The sequence below is a fragment of the Podarcis bocagei genome (assembly GCF_964188305.1).
Source record: "Podarcis bocagei genome assembly, chromosome: 18".
NCBI lineage: Eukaryota > Metazoa > Chordata > Lepidosauria > Squamata > Lacertidae > Podarcis > Podarcis bocagei.
The window spans coordinates 757,828-775,494 of NC_138144.1; the positions used below are offsets into that span (position 1 = coordinate 757,828).

The following is a 17,667-nucleotide window of genomic DNA, read 5'->3' on the forward strand; positions in this document are numbered from 1 at the left end:
CACAGCCCCGCGGCCGCGCGCACGTTCCGCAGCCAGGCCGCGCGCTCGCGTCACCACGCAGCAGCAGCAGCACGTCGCGAAAGGGCCGAAGGGGAGGCGGGGGAAGAAAAGCAGGCGGAACCTTTCCGGCCAGGGGAGAGGGAGGAGGCCGGAAGGGAAAAGGGACCGGACCAAAACAAAAAAAAAGACCGGATGCGAGGGAGGAGGGGGAAGCCAGAAGGAGGGGGGGAAGGGGAGAGAGGAGGGAGAGGGCTAGAGCGGCCCGGACAGAGAGGAGCAGTAGAGAGGGGAGGAGGGAGCGGGGAGAGAGGTGGAGACGGAAGGAGAGGGAGATAGGAAAAGGGAAGAGGGACACACGCACGCAGACACACTCAGAGGTTTACAGTCATGGGTTCTGGGTAGGGAAAGGGCCGTAAGAGACGATAGAGGTAGGAAAGGGTAGAAGGGCCTCAGGGGTAGGAAAGGGGTAGAGCGCTGTGGCCCTTCTGCCCCTTTCCCACCTCTGAAACCCCTCTACCCTTTTCCTAGCTCTATTGCTCCTCTACCCTTTCCTACCTCTCAGGCCCCTCTATGCTTTTCATAGCTCCGAGGCCCCTCTACCCCTATTCTGCCCCCGAGACCCCTCTACTTTTCATAGCTCTGTGGTCCCCCTCTTCCCCCTTATTCTGCCCCCCGAGGCCCCTCTACCCTTCTCCTAGCTCTATGGCCACTCTCCCCCCACCCGAGGCCCCTCTACCCTTCTCCTAGCTCTATGGCCACTCTCCCCCCCGGCCCCTCTACCCTTCTCCTAGCTCTATGGCCACTCTGCCCCCCCCAGGCCCTTCTAGCCTTCACCTAGCTCTATGGCCACTCCCCCCCGAGGCCCCTCTACCCCTTTCCTAGCTCTGTGGCCACTCTGCCCCCCCCCGAGGCCCTTCTACCCTTCACCTAGCTCTATGGCCACTCTGCCCCCCCCCCGAGGCCCCTCTACCTTTCACCTAGCTCTATGGCCACTCTGCCCCCCCCCCGAGGCCCTTCTACCCTTCACCTAGCTCTATGGCCACTCTGCTCCCCCCCCCCGAGGCCCCTCTACCTTTCACCTAGCTCTATGGCCACTCTGCCCCCCCCGAGGCCCTTCTACCCTTCACCTAGCTCTATGGCCACTCTGCCCCCCCCCCGAGGCCCCTCTACCTTTCACCTAGCTCTATGGCCACTCTGCCCCCCCCGAGGCCCTTCTACCCTTCTCCTAGCTCTACGGCCACTCTGCTCCCCCCCCCGAGGCCCCTCTACCCTTCTCCTAGCTCTATGGCTACTCTGCCTCCCCCCCCCCGAGGCCCTTCTACCCGTCTCCTAGCTCTATGGCCATTCTGCCCCCCCCCAGGCCCCTCTACACGTCTCCTAGCTCTATGGCCACTCTGCCCCCCCCCCCGAGGCCCTTCTACCCTTCTCCTACCTCTATGGCCACACCGCCCCACCCGAGGCCCCTCTACCCTTCTCCTAGCTCTATGGCCACTCTGCCCCCCCCCACCCGAGGCCCCTCTACCCTTCTCCTAGCTCTATGGCCATTCTGCCCCCCCCCCGAGGCCCTTCTACCCTTCTCCTACCTCTATGGCCACTCCGCCCCACCCGAGGCCCCTCTACCCTTCTCCTAGCTCTATGGCCATTCTGCCCCCCCCCCGAGGCCCCTCTACTCGTCTCCTAGCTCTATGGCCACTCCGCCCCACCCGAGGCCCCTCTACACGTCTCCTAGCTCTATGGCCACTCCGCTCCACCCGAGGCCCCTCTACACGTCTCCTAGCTCTATGGCCACTCTGCTCCCCCCCCCCGAGGCCCCTCTACCCTTCACCTAGCTCTATGGCCATTCTGCCCCCCCCCGAGGCCCCTCTACCCCTTTCCTAGCTCTGTGGCCACTCTGCCCCCCCCGAGGCCCTTCTACCCTTCTCCTACCTCTATGGCCACTCCGCCCCACCCGAGGCCCCTCTACCCTTCTCCTAGCTCTATGGCCATTCTGCCCCCCCCCCCCGAGGCCCCTCTACTCGTCTCCTAGCTCTATGGCCACTCCGCCCCACCCGAGGCCCCTCTAACCTTCTCCTAGCTCTATGGCCACTCCGCTCCACCCGAGGCCCCTCTACACGTCTCCTAGCTCTATGGCCACTCTGCTCCCCCCCCCGAGGCCCCTCTACCCTTCACCTAGCTCTATGGCCATTCTGCCCCCCCCCCCCCCGAGGCCCCTCTACCCCTTTCCTAGCTCTGTGGCCACTCTGCCCCCCCCCCGAGGCCCTTCTACCCTTCACCTAACTCTATGGCTACTCTGCCCCCCCCCCGAGGCCCTTCTACCCTTCTCCTAGCTCTATGGCCACTCTGCCCCCCCCCCGAGGCCCCTCTACCTTTCACCTAGCTCTATGGCCACTCTGCCCCCCCCCCCGAGGCCCCTCTACCCGTCTCCTAGCTCTATGGCCATTCTGCCCCCCCCAGGCCCCTCTACACGTCTCCTAGCTCTATGACCACTCCGCCCCACCCGAGGCCCCTCTACCTTCTCCTAGCTCTATGGCCATTCCGCCCCACCCGAGGCCCCTCTACCTTTCACCTAGCTCTATGGCCACTCTGCCCCCCCCCACCCGAGGCCCCTCTACCCTTCTCCTAGCTCTATGGCCACTCTGCTCCCCCCCCACCCGAGGCCCCTCTACCCTTCTCCTAGCTCTATGGCCACTCTGCCCCCCCCCCGAGGCCCCTCTACCCTTCTCCTAGCTCTATGGCCATTCTGCCCCCCCCCCCCGAGGCCCCTCTACCCTTCTCCTAGCTCTATGGCCACTCTGCCCCCCCCCCCACCCGAGGCCCCTCTACCCTTCTCCTAGCTCTATGGCTACTCTGCCTCCCCCCGAGGCCCTTCTACCCTTCTCCTAGCTCTATGGCCACTCCGCCCCACCCGAGGCCCCTCTAACCTTCTCCTAGCTCTATGGCCACTCCGCCCCACCCGAGGCCCCTCTAACCTTCTCCTAGCTCTATGGCCACTCCGCCCCACCCGAGGCCCCTCTAACCTTCTCCTAGCTCTATGGCCATTCTGCCCCCCCGAGGCCCCTCTACAGGTCTCCTAGGTCTATGGCCACTCTGCCCCCCCACCCGAGGCCCCTCTACCCTTCTCCTAGCTCTATGGCCACTCCGCTCCACCCGAGGCCCCTCTACACGTCTCCTAGCTCTATGGCCACTCTGCTCCCCCCCCCCCGAGGCCCCTCTACCCTTATCCTAGCTCTATGGCCATTCTGCCCCCCCCCCGAGGCCCCTCTACTCGTCTCCTAGCTCTATGGCCACTCCGCCCCACCCGAGGCCCCTCTACCCTTCTCCTAGCTCTATGGCCACTCTGCCCCCAGGCCCCTCTACCCTTCACCTAGCTCTATGGCCACTCCGCTCCACCCGAGGCCCCTCTACACGTCTCCTAGCTCTATGGCCACTCTGCTCCCCCCCCCGAGGCCCCTCTACCCTTCTCCTAGCTCTATGGCCACTCTGCCCCCAGGCCCTTCTACCCTTCACCTAGCTCTATGGCCACTCTGCCCCCCCAGGCCCTTCTAGCCTTCTCCTAGCTCTATGGCCACTCTGCCCCCAGGCCCCTCTACCTTTCACCTAGCTCTATGGCCACTCTGCCCCCCCCACCCGAGGCCCCTCTACCCTTCTCCTAGCTCTATGGCCACTCTGCTCCCCCCCCCGAGGCCCCTCTACCCTTCTCCTAGCTCTATGGCTACTCTGCCTCCCCCCGAGGCCCTTCTACCCTTCTCCTAGCTCTATGGCCACTCTGCCCCCCCCCCGAGGCCCCTCTACCTTTCACCTAGCTCTATGGCCACTCTGCCCCCCCCCGAGGCCCCTCTACCTTTCACCTAGCTCTATGGCCACTCTGCCCCCCCCCACCCGAGGCCCCTCTACCCTTCTCCTAGCTCTATGGCCACTCTGCCCCCCCCCACCCGAGGCCCTTCTACCCTTCTCCTAGCTCTACGGCCACTCTGCTCCCCCCCCCGAGGCCCCTCTACCCTTCTCCTAGCTCTATGGCTACTCTGCCTCCCCCCCCCGAGGCCCTTCTACCCGTCTCCTAGCTCTATGGCCATTCTGCCCCCCCCAGGCCCCTCTACACGTCTCCTAGCTCTATGGCCACTCCGCCCCACCCGAGGCCCCTCTAACCTTCTCCTAGCTCTATGGCCATTCTGCCCCCCCCCCGAGGCCCCTCTACTCGTCTCCTAGCTCTATGGCCACTCCGCCCCACCCGAGGCCCCTCTAACCTTCTCCTACCTCTATGGCCACTCCGCCCCACCCGAGGCCCCTCTACCCTTCTCCTAGCTCTATGGCCATTCTGCCCCCCCCCCGAGGCCCCTCTACTCGTCTCCTAGCTCTATGGCCACTCCGCCCCACCCGAGGCCCCTCTAACCTTCTCCTAGCTCTATGGCCACTCCGCTCCACCCGAGGCCCCTCTACACGTCTCCTAGCTCTATGGCCACTCTGCTCCCCCCCCCCGAGGCCCCTCTACCCTTCACCTAGCTCTATGGCCATTCTGCCCCCCCCCCCCCGAGGCCCCTCTACCCCTTTCCTAGCTCTGTGGCCACTCTGCCCCCCCCGAGGCCCTTCTACCCTTCACCTAGCTCTATGGCCACTCTGCCCCCCCCCCCGAGGCCCCTCTACCTTTCACCTAGCTCTATGGCCACTCTGCCCCCCCCGAGGCCCTTCTACCCTTCACCTAGCTCTATGGCCACTCTGCCCCCCCCCGAGGCCCCTCTACCTTTCACCTAGCTCTATGGCCACTCTGCCCCCCCCCCACCCGAGGCCCCTCTACCCTTCTCCTAGCTCTATGGCCATTCTGCCCCCCCCCCGAGGCCCCTCTACTCGTCTCCTAGCTCTATGGCCACTCCGCCCCACCCGAGGCCCCTCTACCCTTATCCTAGCTCTATGGCCACTCTGCCCCCAGGCCCCTCTACCCTTCACCTAGCTCTATGGCCACTCCGCTCCACCCGAGGCCCCTCTACACGTCTCCTAGCTCTATGGCCACTCTGCTCCCCCCCCCCGAGGCCCCTCTACCCTTCTCCTAGCTCTATGGCCACTCTGCCCCCAGGCCCTTCTACCCTTCACCTAGCTCTATGGCCACTCTGCCCCCCCCCAGGCCCTTCTAGCCTTCACCTAGCTCTATGGCCACTCTGCTCCCCCCCCCCGAGGCCCCTCTACCCTTCTCCTAGCTCTATGGCCATTCTGCCCCCCCCAGGCCCCTCTACCTTTCACCTAGCTCTATGGCCACTCTGCCCCCCCACCCGAGGCCCCTCTACCCTTCTCCTAGCTCTATGGCCACTCTGCCCCCCCCCCGAGGCCCCTCTACACTTCTCCTAGCTCTATGGCCACTCCGCCCCACCCGAGGCCCCTCTACCCTTCTCCTAGCTCTATGGCCACTTAGTGGCCGAATAGGGGGAAGGGGGAACCACAGAGCTAGGAAAAGTGTAGAGGGGTCTCAGGGGTAGAATAGGGGGAAGGGGGGACCACAGAGCTATGAAAAGGGTAGAGGGGTCTGAGGGGCAGAATATGGAGAAGAGTGGACCACAGAGCTATGAAAAATGTAGAGGGGTCTCAGGGGTAGAATAGGGGGAAGGGGGGATCACAGAGCTATGAAAAGGGTAGAGGGGTCTGAGGGGCAGAATATGGAGAAGAGTGGACCACAGAGCTATGAAAAATGTAGAGGGGTCTCAGGGGTAGAATAGGGGGAAGGGGGGATCACAGAGCTATGAAAACCGTAGAGGGGTCTCAGGGGTAGAATAGAGGGAAGGGGGGCCACAGAGCTATGAAAAGGGTAGAGGGGTCTCAGGGGCAGAATAGGGGGAAGGGGGGAACCACAGAGCTAGGAAAAGTGTAGAGGGGTCTCAGGGGTAGAATAGGGGGAAGGGGGGCCACAGAGCTATGAAAAGGGTAGAGGGGTCTCAGGGGCAGAATAGGGGGAAGGGGGGACCACAGAGCTAGGAAAAGTGTAGAGGGGTCTCAGGGGTAGAATAGGGGGAAGGGGGATTCACAGAGCTATGAAAAGTGTAGAGGGGTCTGAGGGGCAGAATAGGGAGAAGAGTGGACCACAGAGCTATGAAAAATGTAGAGGGGTCTCAGGGGTAGAATAGGGTTAAGAGGGGACCACAGAGCTATGAAAAGTGTAGAGGGGTCTCAGAGGTAGAATAGGGGGAAGATGGGACCACAGAGCTATGAAAAATGTAGAGGGGTCTCAGGGGCAGAATAGGGGTAGAGGGGCCACAGAGCTAGGAAAAGGGTAGAGGGGTCTCAGGGGTAGAATAGGGGGAAGGGGGGACCACAGAGCTAGGAAAAGTGTAGAGGGGTCTCAGGGGTAGAATAGGGGGTAAGGGGGCCACAGAGCTATGAAAAGAGTAGAGGGGTCTCAGGGGCAGAATAGGGGGTAGAGGGGCCACAGAGCTAGGAAAAGGGTAGAGGGGTCTCAGAGCTATGAAAAGGGGTAGAGGGGCCACAGAGCTGTGAAAAGGGTAGAGGGGTCTCAGGGGCAGAATAGGGGGAAGGGGGGACCACAGAGCTATGAAAAGGGTAGAGGGGTCTCAGAGGTAGGGAGGGGGTAAGGGGGCCACAGAGCTATGAAAAGGGTAGAGGAGTCTCAGAGGCAGAATAGGGGTAGAGGGGCCACAGAGCTAGGAAAAGGGTAGAGGGGTCTCAGAGGTAGGAAGGGGGGTAAGGGGTCCACAGAGCTATTAAAAGGGTAGAGGAGTCTCAGAGGTAGGAAGGGGGTAAGGGGGCCACAGAGCTATGAAAAATGTAGAGGGGTCTCAGGGGCAGAATAGGGGTAGAGGGGCCACAGAGCTAGGAAAAGGGTAGAGGTGTCTCAGAGGTATGAAGGGGGTAAGGGGGCCACAGAGCTATGAAAAGGGTAGAGGGGTCTCAGGGGCAGAATAGGGGGAAGAGGGGACCACAGAGCTATGAAAAATGTAGAGGGGTCTCAGGGGCAGAATAGGGGGAAGAGGGGCCACAGAGCTGTGAAAAGAGTAGAGGGGTCTCAGGGGCAGAATAGGGGGAAAAGGGGACTACAGAGCTGTGAAAAGGGTAGAGGGGTCTCAGGGGCAGAATAGGGGGAAGATTGGGCCACAGAGCCATGAAAAGGATAGAGGGGTCTCAGGGGCAGAATAGGGGGAAGAGGGGACCACGGAGCTATGAAAAGGGTAGAGGGGTCTCAGGGGTAGAATAGGAGGAAGATGGGACCACAGAGCTATGAAAAATGTAGAGGGGTGTCAGGGGCAGAATAGGGGTAGAGGGGCCACAGAGCTAGGAAAAGGGTAGAGGGGTCTCAGAGCTATGAAAAGGGGTAGAGGGGCCACAGAGCTGTGAAAAGGGTAGAGGGGTCTCAGGGGCAGAATAGGGGGAAGAGGAGCCACAGAGCTATGAAAAGGGTAGAGGGGTCTCAGACGTAGGAAGGGGGTAAGGGGGCCACAGAGCTATGAATAGGGTAGAGGAGTCTCAGAGGTAGAATAGGGGTAAGGGGTCCACAGAGCTATGAAAAGGGTAGAGGGGTTTCAGAGGGAGGAAGGGGGGTAAGGGGGCCACAGAGCTATGAAAAGGGTAGAGGCGTCTCAGAGGTAGGAAGGGTGTAAGGGGGCCACAGAGCTATGAAAAGGGCAGAGGGGTCTCAGAGGTAGGAAAGGGGTAGCGGGGCAACAGAGGTAGAGGGAGGGCAGGACTCAAACCCATGGCTTCAAGTCACAAGAAAGGAGATTCCAACTAAACATCAGGAAGAACTTCATGGGAGTAAGAGCTGTTCGGCAGTGGATCGGGCTCCCTTGAGAGGTTGTGGACTCTCCTTCCTTGGAGTTCTTAAAGAAGAGGGATGGTCATCTGTCAAGAATGCTTTAGCTCAGATTCCTGCATTTCAGGGGGCACACTAGATGACCCCTGAGGTCCCTTCCGATTCTATGAAAAGTCTTGATAAAGTCATGCTTCAGATGCTGACGCGTTGCCGCAAACCCAAGGATTTCTTAACAGGACTCTAGATAACAAATCGGTATTTTGTAACAAGATCTACTGCCTGTTGCAACATCACCAGATGTGCATCGATAGCACCAGATGCTTATTTCAGAGTTGCAGATGGAGGTGTGTGAGCCCATTTTTAATCTGGTGGAAGACTAACAAGGAACAACGTGGCCATTCAAATGGAATTTGTTCCTGTTAGCAGGTGGTAAAGTAAACTTGTGCTCTGCTTGGGGCTCCCTTTGAAGGTGACGCAGAAACTGCAATTAATCCAGAATGTGGCAGCCGGACTGGTGACTGGGAGTGGAGACCATGTATCACCGGTCCTGAAAGACCTACATTGGCTCCCAGGACGTTTCTGAGCACAATTCAAAGGATTGGTGCTGACCTTGAAAGCCCTAAACAGCCCAGTAGACCTGAAGGAGCGTCTCCACCCCCATCGTCTAGCCCGGACACCTGGGTCCATCTCCCGAGGGCCTTCTGGCGGTTCTCTCCCTGCGAGAAGCGAGGTTACAGGGAACCAGGCAGAGGGCCTTCTCGGTGGTGGCCCCCGTCCTGTGGAACACCCTCCCATCAGATGTCAAGGAAACAAGGAGGAGAAGGAATAGGACGTCCCTATTTTCAGGGGAGAAATGTTGGGAGGGGGTGGGTGTGGGTGTATGATATCAGCAAACAATATATATATTTTTGATTTTTCCAGTTTTGTCCAAATCAGCCACAGATTAAAACAAATTTAATACAATGTTTCCAGAAACTGATTTCCCGCATTTTGTTCTCAAAGCATCCAAGGTTTCCCTCTTGTTGCTGCTTTATTTTCCTAGTTCCCCACTTTTGAAACACCACAAAAGAGTTGATTGATTTATTTTTTTTAATGGCCTTTCCCGGCTCTTCGATTTTATTTTCAACAAACTGAATGATTAGAGAGGAAGAAGGAACATTTAGCAAAGCATGGAAATACGTGGCTATCTTTTTTTTTGGCTAGATCTTTTTTAAAGACAGAATATATAGCTGTAAATATTTAATGGCCCCCCTATTTTAACTCAAATAGCAGCAATCAGCTTCCTCTCAACTCCAAGAAAACCACAACACTAACAAACAGCGGCACAATAGTCAGAAAAAACCAGATACGGAATGGAATTTATTTATTTACTGTACAGAATAATTTAAAATTCTGTTAAATTATCTTACACCTTTTCCTAACTAGATGATCTTTGCTGTTGAGGTGAGGCCTCAGGAGAATAATGTAACATTTGGGGAAGAAAACGCAACCCAGAAGACCAGCACCAGAGGCCAAGATGGAGAAGATCTCCACGGCCACCGTGAACTTGCCCTTGGTGCTCAGGTAGGTTGGGACGAAGGAGACCCAAACGCTGCAAAAGACCAACATGCTGAAGGTGATGAACTTGGCTTCGTTGAAACTATCGGGCAACTTTCTAGCGAAGAAAGCCACCAGGAAGCTGACGAGGGCCAGGAAACCCAGGTAACTCAGGACGGTGTAAAACATGGCGGCCGAACCTTGGTTGCATTCAGCTAAGATCTCTCCTGGCGTGGAATGGAAGTCCAGGTTTGGGAATGGCGGAGAGGTTGCCAGCCAGGCGGCGCAGATAACGGCTTGGATAAACGGGCAGGCCACCACAATGGAGTTGGCCGGTTGTCTCCGCAAAACCTTCCTCGCCACGTTTCCCGGCTGGGTGGCCACGAAGGCCAGGACGACCGTGACGGTTTTTGCCAGTACGGAAGAGACGGCAACAGAGAAGACGGTGCCGAAAGCCATTTGACGGAGAAGGCAGATGGTCTTCTTGGGACGGCCGATGAAGAGGAAGGGGCAGAGGAAGCAGAGCTGGAGGGAGACGAGGAGGACGTAGGTGAGGTCTCGGTTGTTGGCTTTGACAATGGGTGTGTCGCGTTGCTGGATGAAGATCGCCAGCACTAGGGAGGTTGTGAGGAACAGCAGGAGAGCCAGAGAAGCTAAAACCATCCCGAGAACATCTTGGTAAGAGAGGAAGTTGGTCTTCTTGGAAATGCACTGGTCTTGGTTCCTGTTCGGGTATTGAGCTTCGGGGCACTTGGCGCAGTGAACTGCGTCTGGTACAAAGAAGCAGAACTGAGATACTTGGCACATGCGATGAAGTTTCTTTTTGTGTTATTGACCCAATGAGATGGTGTCATTCACCCAAACATTCCTGGAAACCTTCTCTCTTTAAAGGTACCCCTCGCCCCAGGTTTCTCTATCTCTCCAAGCCACTCTTGTCTGAACAACTTCCGCACTTTAATTTGGGTGCCTAAGTTGGACTGACCTGTCTGGTTAGAGAAGGTCCCTTCTGGGCAAGAGACACATTCGTAGCAGCAAACCGGCCTCCCCTCTAGAACTTTTCTGCTCTGTCCTGGAGGGCAACTTTCTACACACCTGGAGAATGGAGTCTTCTAAAATGGAAAGAAAGAAAAAACATTGCTGCATGAGATGAATGTTTCTCTCTTGCTACTTCGAAGAACTTCCTTCTTGCTGATAACAGGTGGACAACTTGTGGGGTGAGGGAAACATGTTGGTAAGTTATTCGGCACCACAAAAATAGAAACCCAGCTCTCTTAATAATAATAATAATTTATATCGTGTCATCTATGCACATAGCTCTGTACAGAACTAAGCAATAGAATAGAATTTATTATTTATACCCAGCCCATCTGGCTGGGTTTCCCCAGCCACTCTGGGCGGCTTCCAACAGAGTATTAAAATATGAACAACACAATACAAATTAATAATTTTAACATGCATCATTCAGAAGTCATTTCAATGCCTATCATAAAACCAGCTAGCCAAAACAGCTATTGCAATTCTGGGCTGCATCAACAGAAGTCGAGTGTCCAGATCAAGGGAAGTCATAGTCCTGCTCTATTCTGCCCTGGTCAGGCCACACCTGGAATACTGTGTCCAGTTCTGGACACCACAATTTAAGAAGGATGTGGACAAGCTGGAAGGTGGGCAGAGGAGGGAGACTGAGATGGTCAAGGGTCTGGAAGCCATGCCTGATGAGGAACGGTTGAAGGAGTTGAGAATGTTTAGTCTGGAAAAGAGGAGGCTGAGAGGAGATACGATAGCCATCTTCAAATATCTGAAGGGCTGTCACATTGAAGCATGGTACAATCGACACACCAAGGAAGTGATCCCCAATGCAGCCTTTTGTATGAAAATGAGAGGATTAACATGAGTTTGTAGGGAACCAACCCAAAGGCGATTCCAACAATCTAAGCAGGAAATAACCAGAGTTTCAGCTAGAAATGTATGACCAGTAGAAACCGGAAGAGAAGGATGAATGCTAGCTACGTTACGGAGAATGGAATCTAGTGCAATAGACAATATTTAGTCAAAAACTTTCAACCAAATAAAGCCACTGGTTTGATTCGGCAAAGGATGCTGTTACATTGCCAAAGGCTTTGGCAGCAATTTTTCAAGCAAGGGGTTCGATAGCAAGTTGCCATGCTCTTTTCTAAGTTGTCTTCTGTCTGCCCCAACCTAAGAATTGGACATGAATAGGGAGTATTCGGATTGTCTGCACCTGAGTAACCCACACGATTGCATCTGGGTCAACACTGAAGTCCTCTCCTGGGGCTGTGCGAGGATCCAAACCTCCAACTTTCACTTCGGCCCACGATCCGTTGGGGAAGAAGACGCCGTTCAGAATATCATAGGCTGCCGGTCTCTTGTCGTGTTCTGTAAAATATATCTCATCCCCAGCCGTGTTGTTAAACCGAATCTTCCTCAAAGAGGCCAGAATCTGAAATTAAAGAGATGAGATAGTATTTGTAACACCTGATAAATTATCTAAAATGTATAAGAAGGTTTCTAATAACCGCTGGAAGTGCAAAGAGATGGTTTTCTTTTCCCCCCATATGCGGGGGACTTGTAAAAAAGCAAGGGTATTTGGGGAAATGATATGTGACGAGATGAAAAAGATGTTTGAACAGAGTATACAAAAAACAGCAGCAGCAGCAACAACCCAGCCTGAAGCTTTTATTCTAAGGATTACAGGGATAGAAATTGCAAAGAAGATGGTTGTTTATGTATATAACTACAGGAGCTAGGATTCTTTATGCTCAGAAATGGAAAAAGTTCCCAGTAGAGAAGAACAGATCAGCAAAGTTATGGACTATGTCGAATCAACTAAGCTAACAGCTAAAATGAGATTGTTGGTGTTTTGATGGTTGCCACTTTCTTGGAACAATGGAAGCATTTCCCCCCCGGGTTATTTGAAGAAATACTACAGCATGAAGAATCCGTCAGCAGGTTTTGAACTATGAGCGACAGAACAATTAAAGATTATTGCCTTACGACTATGTATTTTAAAAATAGGGGAGACAGGGTTCGGCAAAGCGGGGGTGGGGATAAGAAAAACAGGGAAAATGTGGTGGGAAGTTGATAATGTTTAAAATAGGTATTGGAGTTTTTACGTAGAACTTTTGGAAATTTAATCAGAAATGGAATGAAAGAGGTTTGGCAAGCTGCGGTTGTGAAACAGGTCTGGAGAGTTGTGGCGATGTATTAGTGGTGTATGGAAGTGAGAGCTGGACCATCAAGAAGGCTGATCGCCGAAGAATGGATGCTTTTGAATTGTGGTGCTGGAGGAGACTCTTGAGAGTCCCATGGACTGCAAGAAGATCCAACCTCTCCATTCTGAAGGAAATCAGCCCTGAGTGCTCACTGGAAGGACAGATCCTGAAGCTGAGGCTCCAAGACTTTGGCCACCTCATGAGAAGAGAAGACACCCTGGAAAAGACCCTGATGTTGGGAAAGATGGAGGGCGCAAGGAGAAGGGGATGACGGAGGACGAGATGGTGGGACAGTGTTCTCGAAGCTGCCAGCATGAGTTTGACCAAACTGTGGGAGGCAGTGGAAGACAGGAGGGCCTGGCGTGCTCTGGTCCAGGGGGTCACGAAGAGGCGGACACGACTAAACGACTAAACAACAAATTGTGAGACAACCATTGTGATGAGTTGACTTTGGACCTGCCCTCTGTTTTCTTAAAGAGAAAAGATTGCTGTGGGTCGGATTCAAGTGGAGCTCAGAGATGTGGTCCAGGTGGGGAGACTGAGCCGCCTTTCAGAAAAAGCCCCATGGCACCTCTGGGCTCTTTGGAACTTCCTTGACCCTCGCTGACATCTTCTCAGGACTCCAGAGAGGGTCTTCTCATGAGCCAACTCCCCTCTCTTGCCTTTTCCAGGTTCCAATGATTTGATGGTTTCCTGGTGCCACGCAGATACGCAGTTGCACGCGAGTCGATCATGCTGTAGTGGGGAACACACCTGCACTTGGTTCTGCAAAGACGTTACCTGCCAAGGCTGGAGATTCAGAAGTCTCTTGCCGTCTGGCACCATTGCAAGTTTGGGTCCAGTTGAATACATGGCGTCATGTAACGCGTGGGCCGTAGAATAGACAGCGTTGTAGATGCTGTAACTGTAGCCGGTCATCTCCGTCGAAAACACAAAGGTTGGGAGATCCTCTGGTTTTTCCTGGCCTGTGCAGTTCCGCTGGTTCTTCGAAACGTTCTGGTCCGGTTTCAGAAATTTACAGTCAAATGCCACTTCCCACCAGCCACGGAGAAAGACGTCTTCTGGAGACCGGTATGGATCTAAAGCAGAGAGAAATTTGTCGAACCCAGGCACTTTTCTCGTGCGGATTTTGAAGAAAATGGACCCATGGAAATGTTTCAGATACTTAAACGTTCTGGCAGATCTCGCAGCAGCAAAATCCCACTGGGATGTCAGGATCCAAACCTTCCCGACTGAGGTCCCCTTGTTTTTCATCAGTTGGGTGATGGGCGCCATTAAATATCTGATGGAATTGGCGTCTACAAAGAAAACCACCGTCTGAGCCTCACTCTTGTAAACCTTTGAAACTTGTTTCTTCCATTGTTTCATATGCGGCAAAAGGACATGGGTCTCTGGCACAGCCTTTTCCATGAATGCCACGCAGATGTCGTTCTGGGCGAGGAGCGGTGCCAAAGTCTGGATGAAAATTTCGCCGCTGTCATCCTCCGAAGCGATGAGTCCCACCCAATTCCAACGGAAATGCAGGAATAGCGAGACTAAACCCCTGAACTGAAGGATCTCGTTGGGGTCGATGCAATAGAAAGAAGGAGATGCAAATCCCAGTTTGGGTGAGCCGTAACCGAGCTGAAAGAAGGAATGGCTTTATTTCCTATACGATACAATAATCTTTCTTGTCATTGTCCCATCAACGAAATTGAAAAAAATCTACATCAGTCATTCAAAAACCCACAAGCCACAACTGCTGCTCGTATTTTGTTAGCTAAAAAGTGGAAAACCCAAGAATTACCACCAGTAGAAGAATGGCAGATGAAGATGATGGATTTTTCGGAGCTAGCAGACCTAACCGGAAGAGTCCGCGACCAGAAGGAGGAGGAGTATCAGGAAGAATGGAATAAATTTAATGATTATTTAGTTAAATATGTTAAGTTAAACTAACTGAAAACAGCTTGCAGATACCTAATTGGCTTAGGATTTTATTTATGTTAAGTGTTGAATTAATATGTTTAATTTAGTAAAGTGAAGATTTAAGGATGTTATTGTTTAAGTTAAATTTTATAAGAATTGTGACTTGGGAAACCGTTAAAAGGATATACAATGAAATTCAACCAAGGAGAAGCAGGGAAGTCACTTAACAAAGTTAATAAGTGTAATTTTCAATAAAGCTATGATTTATGTTTATCCTATGTGTTTGTTTGTTTATAATATTGTGAAAACCAATAATTTTTTTTTTGAAAAAAAACAACCCACAAGCCTGCTATCCCAGCCTGGTTAACCCCCTAAAAACTCTGATACCCCATAAGTGAATACAATATTCTCACATAAAGACTACCTTACACTGCGTTTAAAACCAAAATCTCGTTTGGATAATGTTTCTCGGGAGGCTAGCCCTAGTCTTTATAATCCTGTACCTTCTTCCAGAAGGCAGAAGCTGAAAGAGATCATTTCCGGGGTGCGCACTGTCCTGCGCTATCTCTGCAAGTTTCTTATGGCACCTGGAAGCGTAGATTTGATCCAAGGTGGGAAGAGTGCACCCAATTATTCTCTCCGCAGTCTTTACAACCCTGGACAGTATTGGTTTTTTTTCCGGTAGAAAAGGTGGCCCACACGCCACGGACCTGTTTTGCAGAGCGTGGGTTTTGCATCCCTGCGCCAAAGGAACCCAGAACCCTGCTCGATTTCTCTCCTTACCTGCGGGATCTTGAAGGCGCTCAGGATCGACGCCATCTGCCTTGACGTCTTTGAGTCGAGGCTGCCAGTGACGGACAGCAGCTTGTCCTGCTTGTCGCAGTTGTAGTTGGGCACCATTTGTCTCCGCGTGGAGATCAGGGCAAGGCTGGTTTCCGTGGGCTTGTTTGCAAAACTGCTTTCCTGGTAGATGCGGAAGCCCAGAGTGGTGTTGGGCAAAAGCATTAAGTCCCTGTTGAGTTCCTGGATGGCAAAACCCAAAGCCAGAATATACTGGTAGTTCTTGGGCAAAGGGCTACAACGAGAGTAGTAACATTTTCTGAGAATCCTCCGGAAAAACAATCTCTCAAAGGACCTGCTGGTGGCATTTTACCATTGTACTGCAGAGAGTGTATTAACTTATGGTCTGTGTGTGTGGTTTGGGAGCTGCACGGCCAGGGAAGAAACAATGCTGTCCAGGGTTCTGAAGACTGCGGAGAGAATAATTGGGCGCACTCTTCCCACCTTGGATCAAATCTATGCTGCCAGGTGCCGTAAGAAAGCGGCAGAGATAGCGCAGGATAGTGCGCACCCCGGAAATGATCTCTTTCAGCTTCTGCTTCTGGGTTATAAAGACTAGGACTAGCCGCCTGAGAAACAGTTTCTATCCAAATGCAATTTTGGTTTTAAACACAGTGTAAGGGAGTCTCTATAGGAGTATATTGTATTTAATTATGGGGTATCAGAGTTTTTAGGGGGCTAACCAGGCTGGGATAGATGGGATAGCAGGCTTGTGGGTTTTTGAATGTCTGATGTAGTTTTTTTTCAATTTCGTTGTTCTGTATGGGACAAGGACAATAAAGATTATCGTATCGTATCGTGTGTAATAGGGGTTCAACTTTTTAAAAAATGATTTCCTGTATCATAAAGGGCTGAAGTTCTGCTTAGAAACTCTGAAAAAGGGACTAATTCCTCTCCGTTGCAAAGTACTCCCCCCCCCCCAATATACCCAGAGTCCTTTCTGTTTGGGGATGATTGTGTACAGCTGAAAACTCTGGCAGCATTAAGATAAATTCAACAGTGCAGATAAGTTTTGATGGATGCAATAACGGAATACTGAATATTGTTGTTTTTTGTAAAATGTGTAAAATGAACCATGGAAGGAGAAGAAGGGAAGTCATTGATATCTTAAGGATGTAAAAAGGAGTGCTTTGAATTGTGACACAGAAAGTTTAATAAAAATTGGATATAAAGATTATTATTGCACTTTAAAAAAATACTGGGCTAATCCACAATTTCGGCCTCGCCGAGAACTTACATGAACTGGGGGGAGTCCCCTTCTCTGAAATACTGTTTAAAGTATAACTTTCTGACTAGAGCTCTGAAGAGAGGCAAATTCCCACCGACAATGAGATCACCTGGGCTGTAGCAGTTTTCCTGCAGTCGCAAAGGTCTGATGAATTGTCTTCTGATCATCAGCACCGCACAGCTGTCCTGTGACAACAGCCAACACAAAAACATCAACCACGTCATCTGCAGCCGGAAAAATATTATCCCTCCTAAAGCAATGGCACTTTTGCAGAACCCGATTTCCAAACCGCCCAATTTCATCAGGGGTTTCAGATAATAGGATAAATATACCGTGGTCAAAATTGCCATTTTTCCCATCCCAGCCCCGCCAGGAAAAGCTCTGAATATTATTATTTGGTTTTAATCACAGGTGTTCTTTCTTGCATTCTTCGTTTTCTTGATTATTGGTATTTAGAACCCTCCAAGGGGTGAAGAGGAATTGAGACGTTAAATAAAAATCATTAACGCCATCTGCGTAATTCTAGGTTCTCCCCACAATTTGGTGAGAAGCCGAGGGGGGAAAACATGTTTTCGTCGCATGGATTGGGCCGTTGTTGAATGGTTTGGAAAAGATTGGGGCATGGTTGTATACAGTGCTGGATTTATGTATAAGCTAAACAAGCTCTAGCTTAGGGCCCCACTCTCTTGGCCCCCCCCCCAAAAAAAAATTAAAGGGGAAAAACAACAACTGGATGTATACATTTCCGAAATACAAGATAAAAAATAAATAAAACCTACATCCAGCAACAGTGTTTCGTGTTGTGTAGGCTCCTCCGATGTAAGTCATGGGCCCCGCCTGCTCCCTAAAACATCATGGGATATTCAGAGAAATATATATACCGTATCTTTCGCTCTACAAGATGCACCAGACCACAAGACGCACCTAGTTTTTGGAGGAGGAAAACAAGAAAAAAAATATTCTGAATCTCAGAAGCCAGAACAGCAAGAGGGATCTCTGCGCAGTGAAAGCAGCAATCCCTCTTGCTGTTCTGGCTTCTGGGATAGCTGCGCAGCCTGCATTCGCTCCATAAGACGCACACACATTCCCCCTTACTTTTGAGGAGGGGAAAAGTGAGTCTTATAGAGCAAAAAATACGGTATATATGGATAGGTATTTAGCATTGTTACAACTTGACATTT

General features: G+C 52.4%; 1 protein-coding gene across 2 annotated transcripts; it reads right to left on the minus strand.

Moving 5' to 3' along the window:
- Positions 1 to 8,776: 8,776 nt before the first annotated feature.
- On the minus strand, positions 8,777 to 17,245 carry LOC308577513 (vomeronasal type-2 receptor 26-like). Of its 2 annotated transcripts, none has more exons than XM_081177771.1 (5): positions 16,496 to 17,245; positions 15,202 to 15,493; positions 11,523 to 11,741; positions 10,266 to 10,392; positions 8,777 to 10,053 (listed from the first exon to the last, which is right to left on the minus strand). In XM_081177771.1, exons 1-5 carry the CDS (start codon positions 16,843 to 16,845, stop codon positions 9,143 to 9,145), a joined length of 1,899 nt encoding a protein of 632 aa, XP_081033897.1. In that variant the 5' UTR covers positions 16,846 to 17,245; the 3' UTR covers positions 8,777 to 9,142. The 2 variants fall into 2 exon arrangements, with proteins under 2 accessions (XP_081033897.1, XP_081033898.1); XM_081177772.1 differs by lacking the exons at positions 15,202 to 15,493; positions 16,496 to 17,245 and adding exons at positions 13,294 to 14,136; positions 14,832 to 14,863.
- Positions 17,246 to 17,667: the final 422 nt, after the last annotated feature.

Bases quoted from the DNA above. Each gene is read 5' to 3' on its own strand.
- LOC308577513 (XM_081177771.1), bottom strand. From the start codon at position 16,845: ATGGGAAAAATGGCAATTTTGACCACGGTATATTTATCCTATTATCTG. The intron at 11,742-15,201 runs GTAAGGAGAGAA...CTTTAATTTCAG, and splicing joins GCGCCTTCAAGATCCCGCAG to ATTCTGGCCTCTTTGAGGAA. The intron at 10,393-11,522 runs GTGCAGACAATC...TTTCCATTTTAG, and splicing joins CAATCGTGTGGGTTACTCAG to AAGACTCCATTCTCCAGGTG.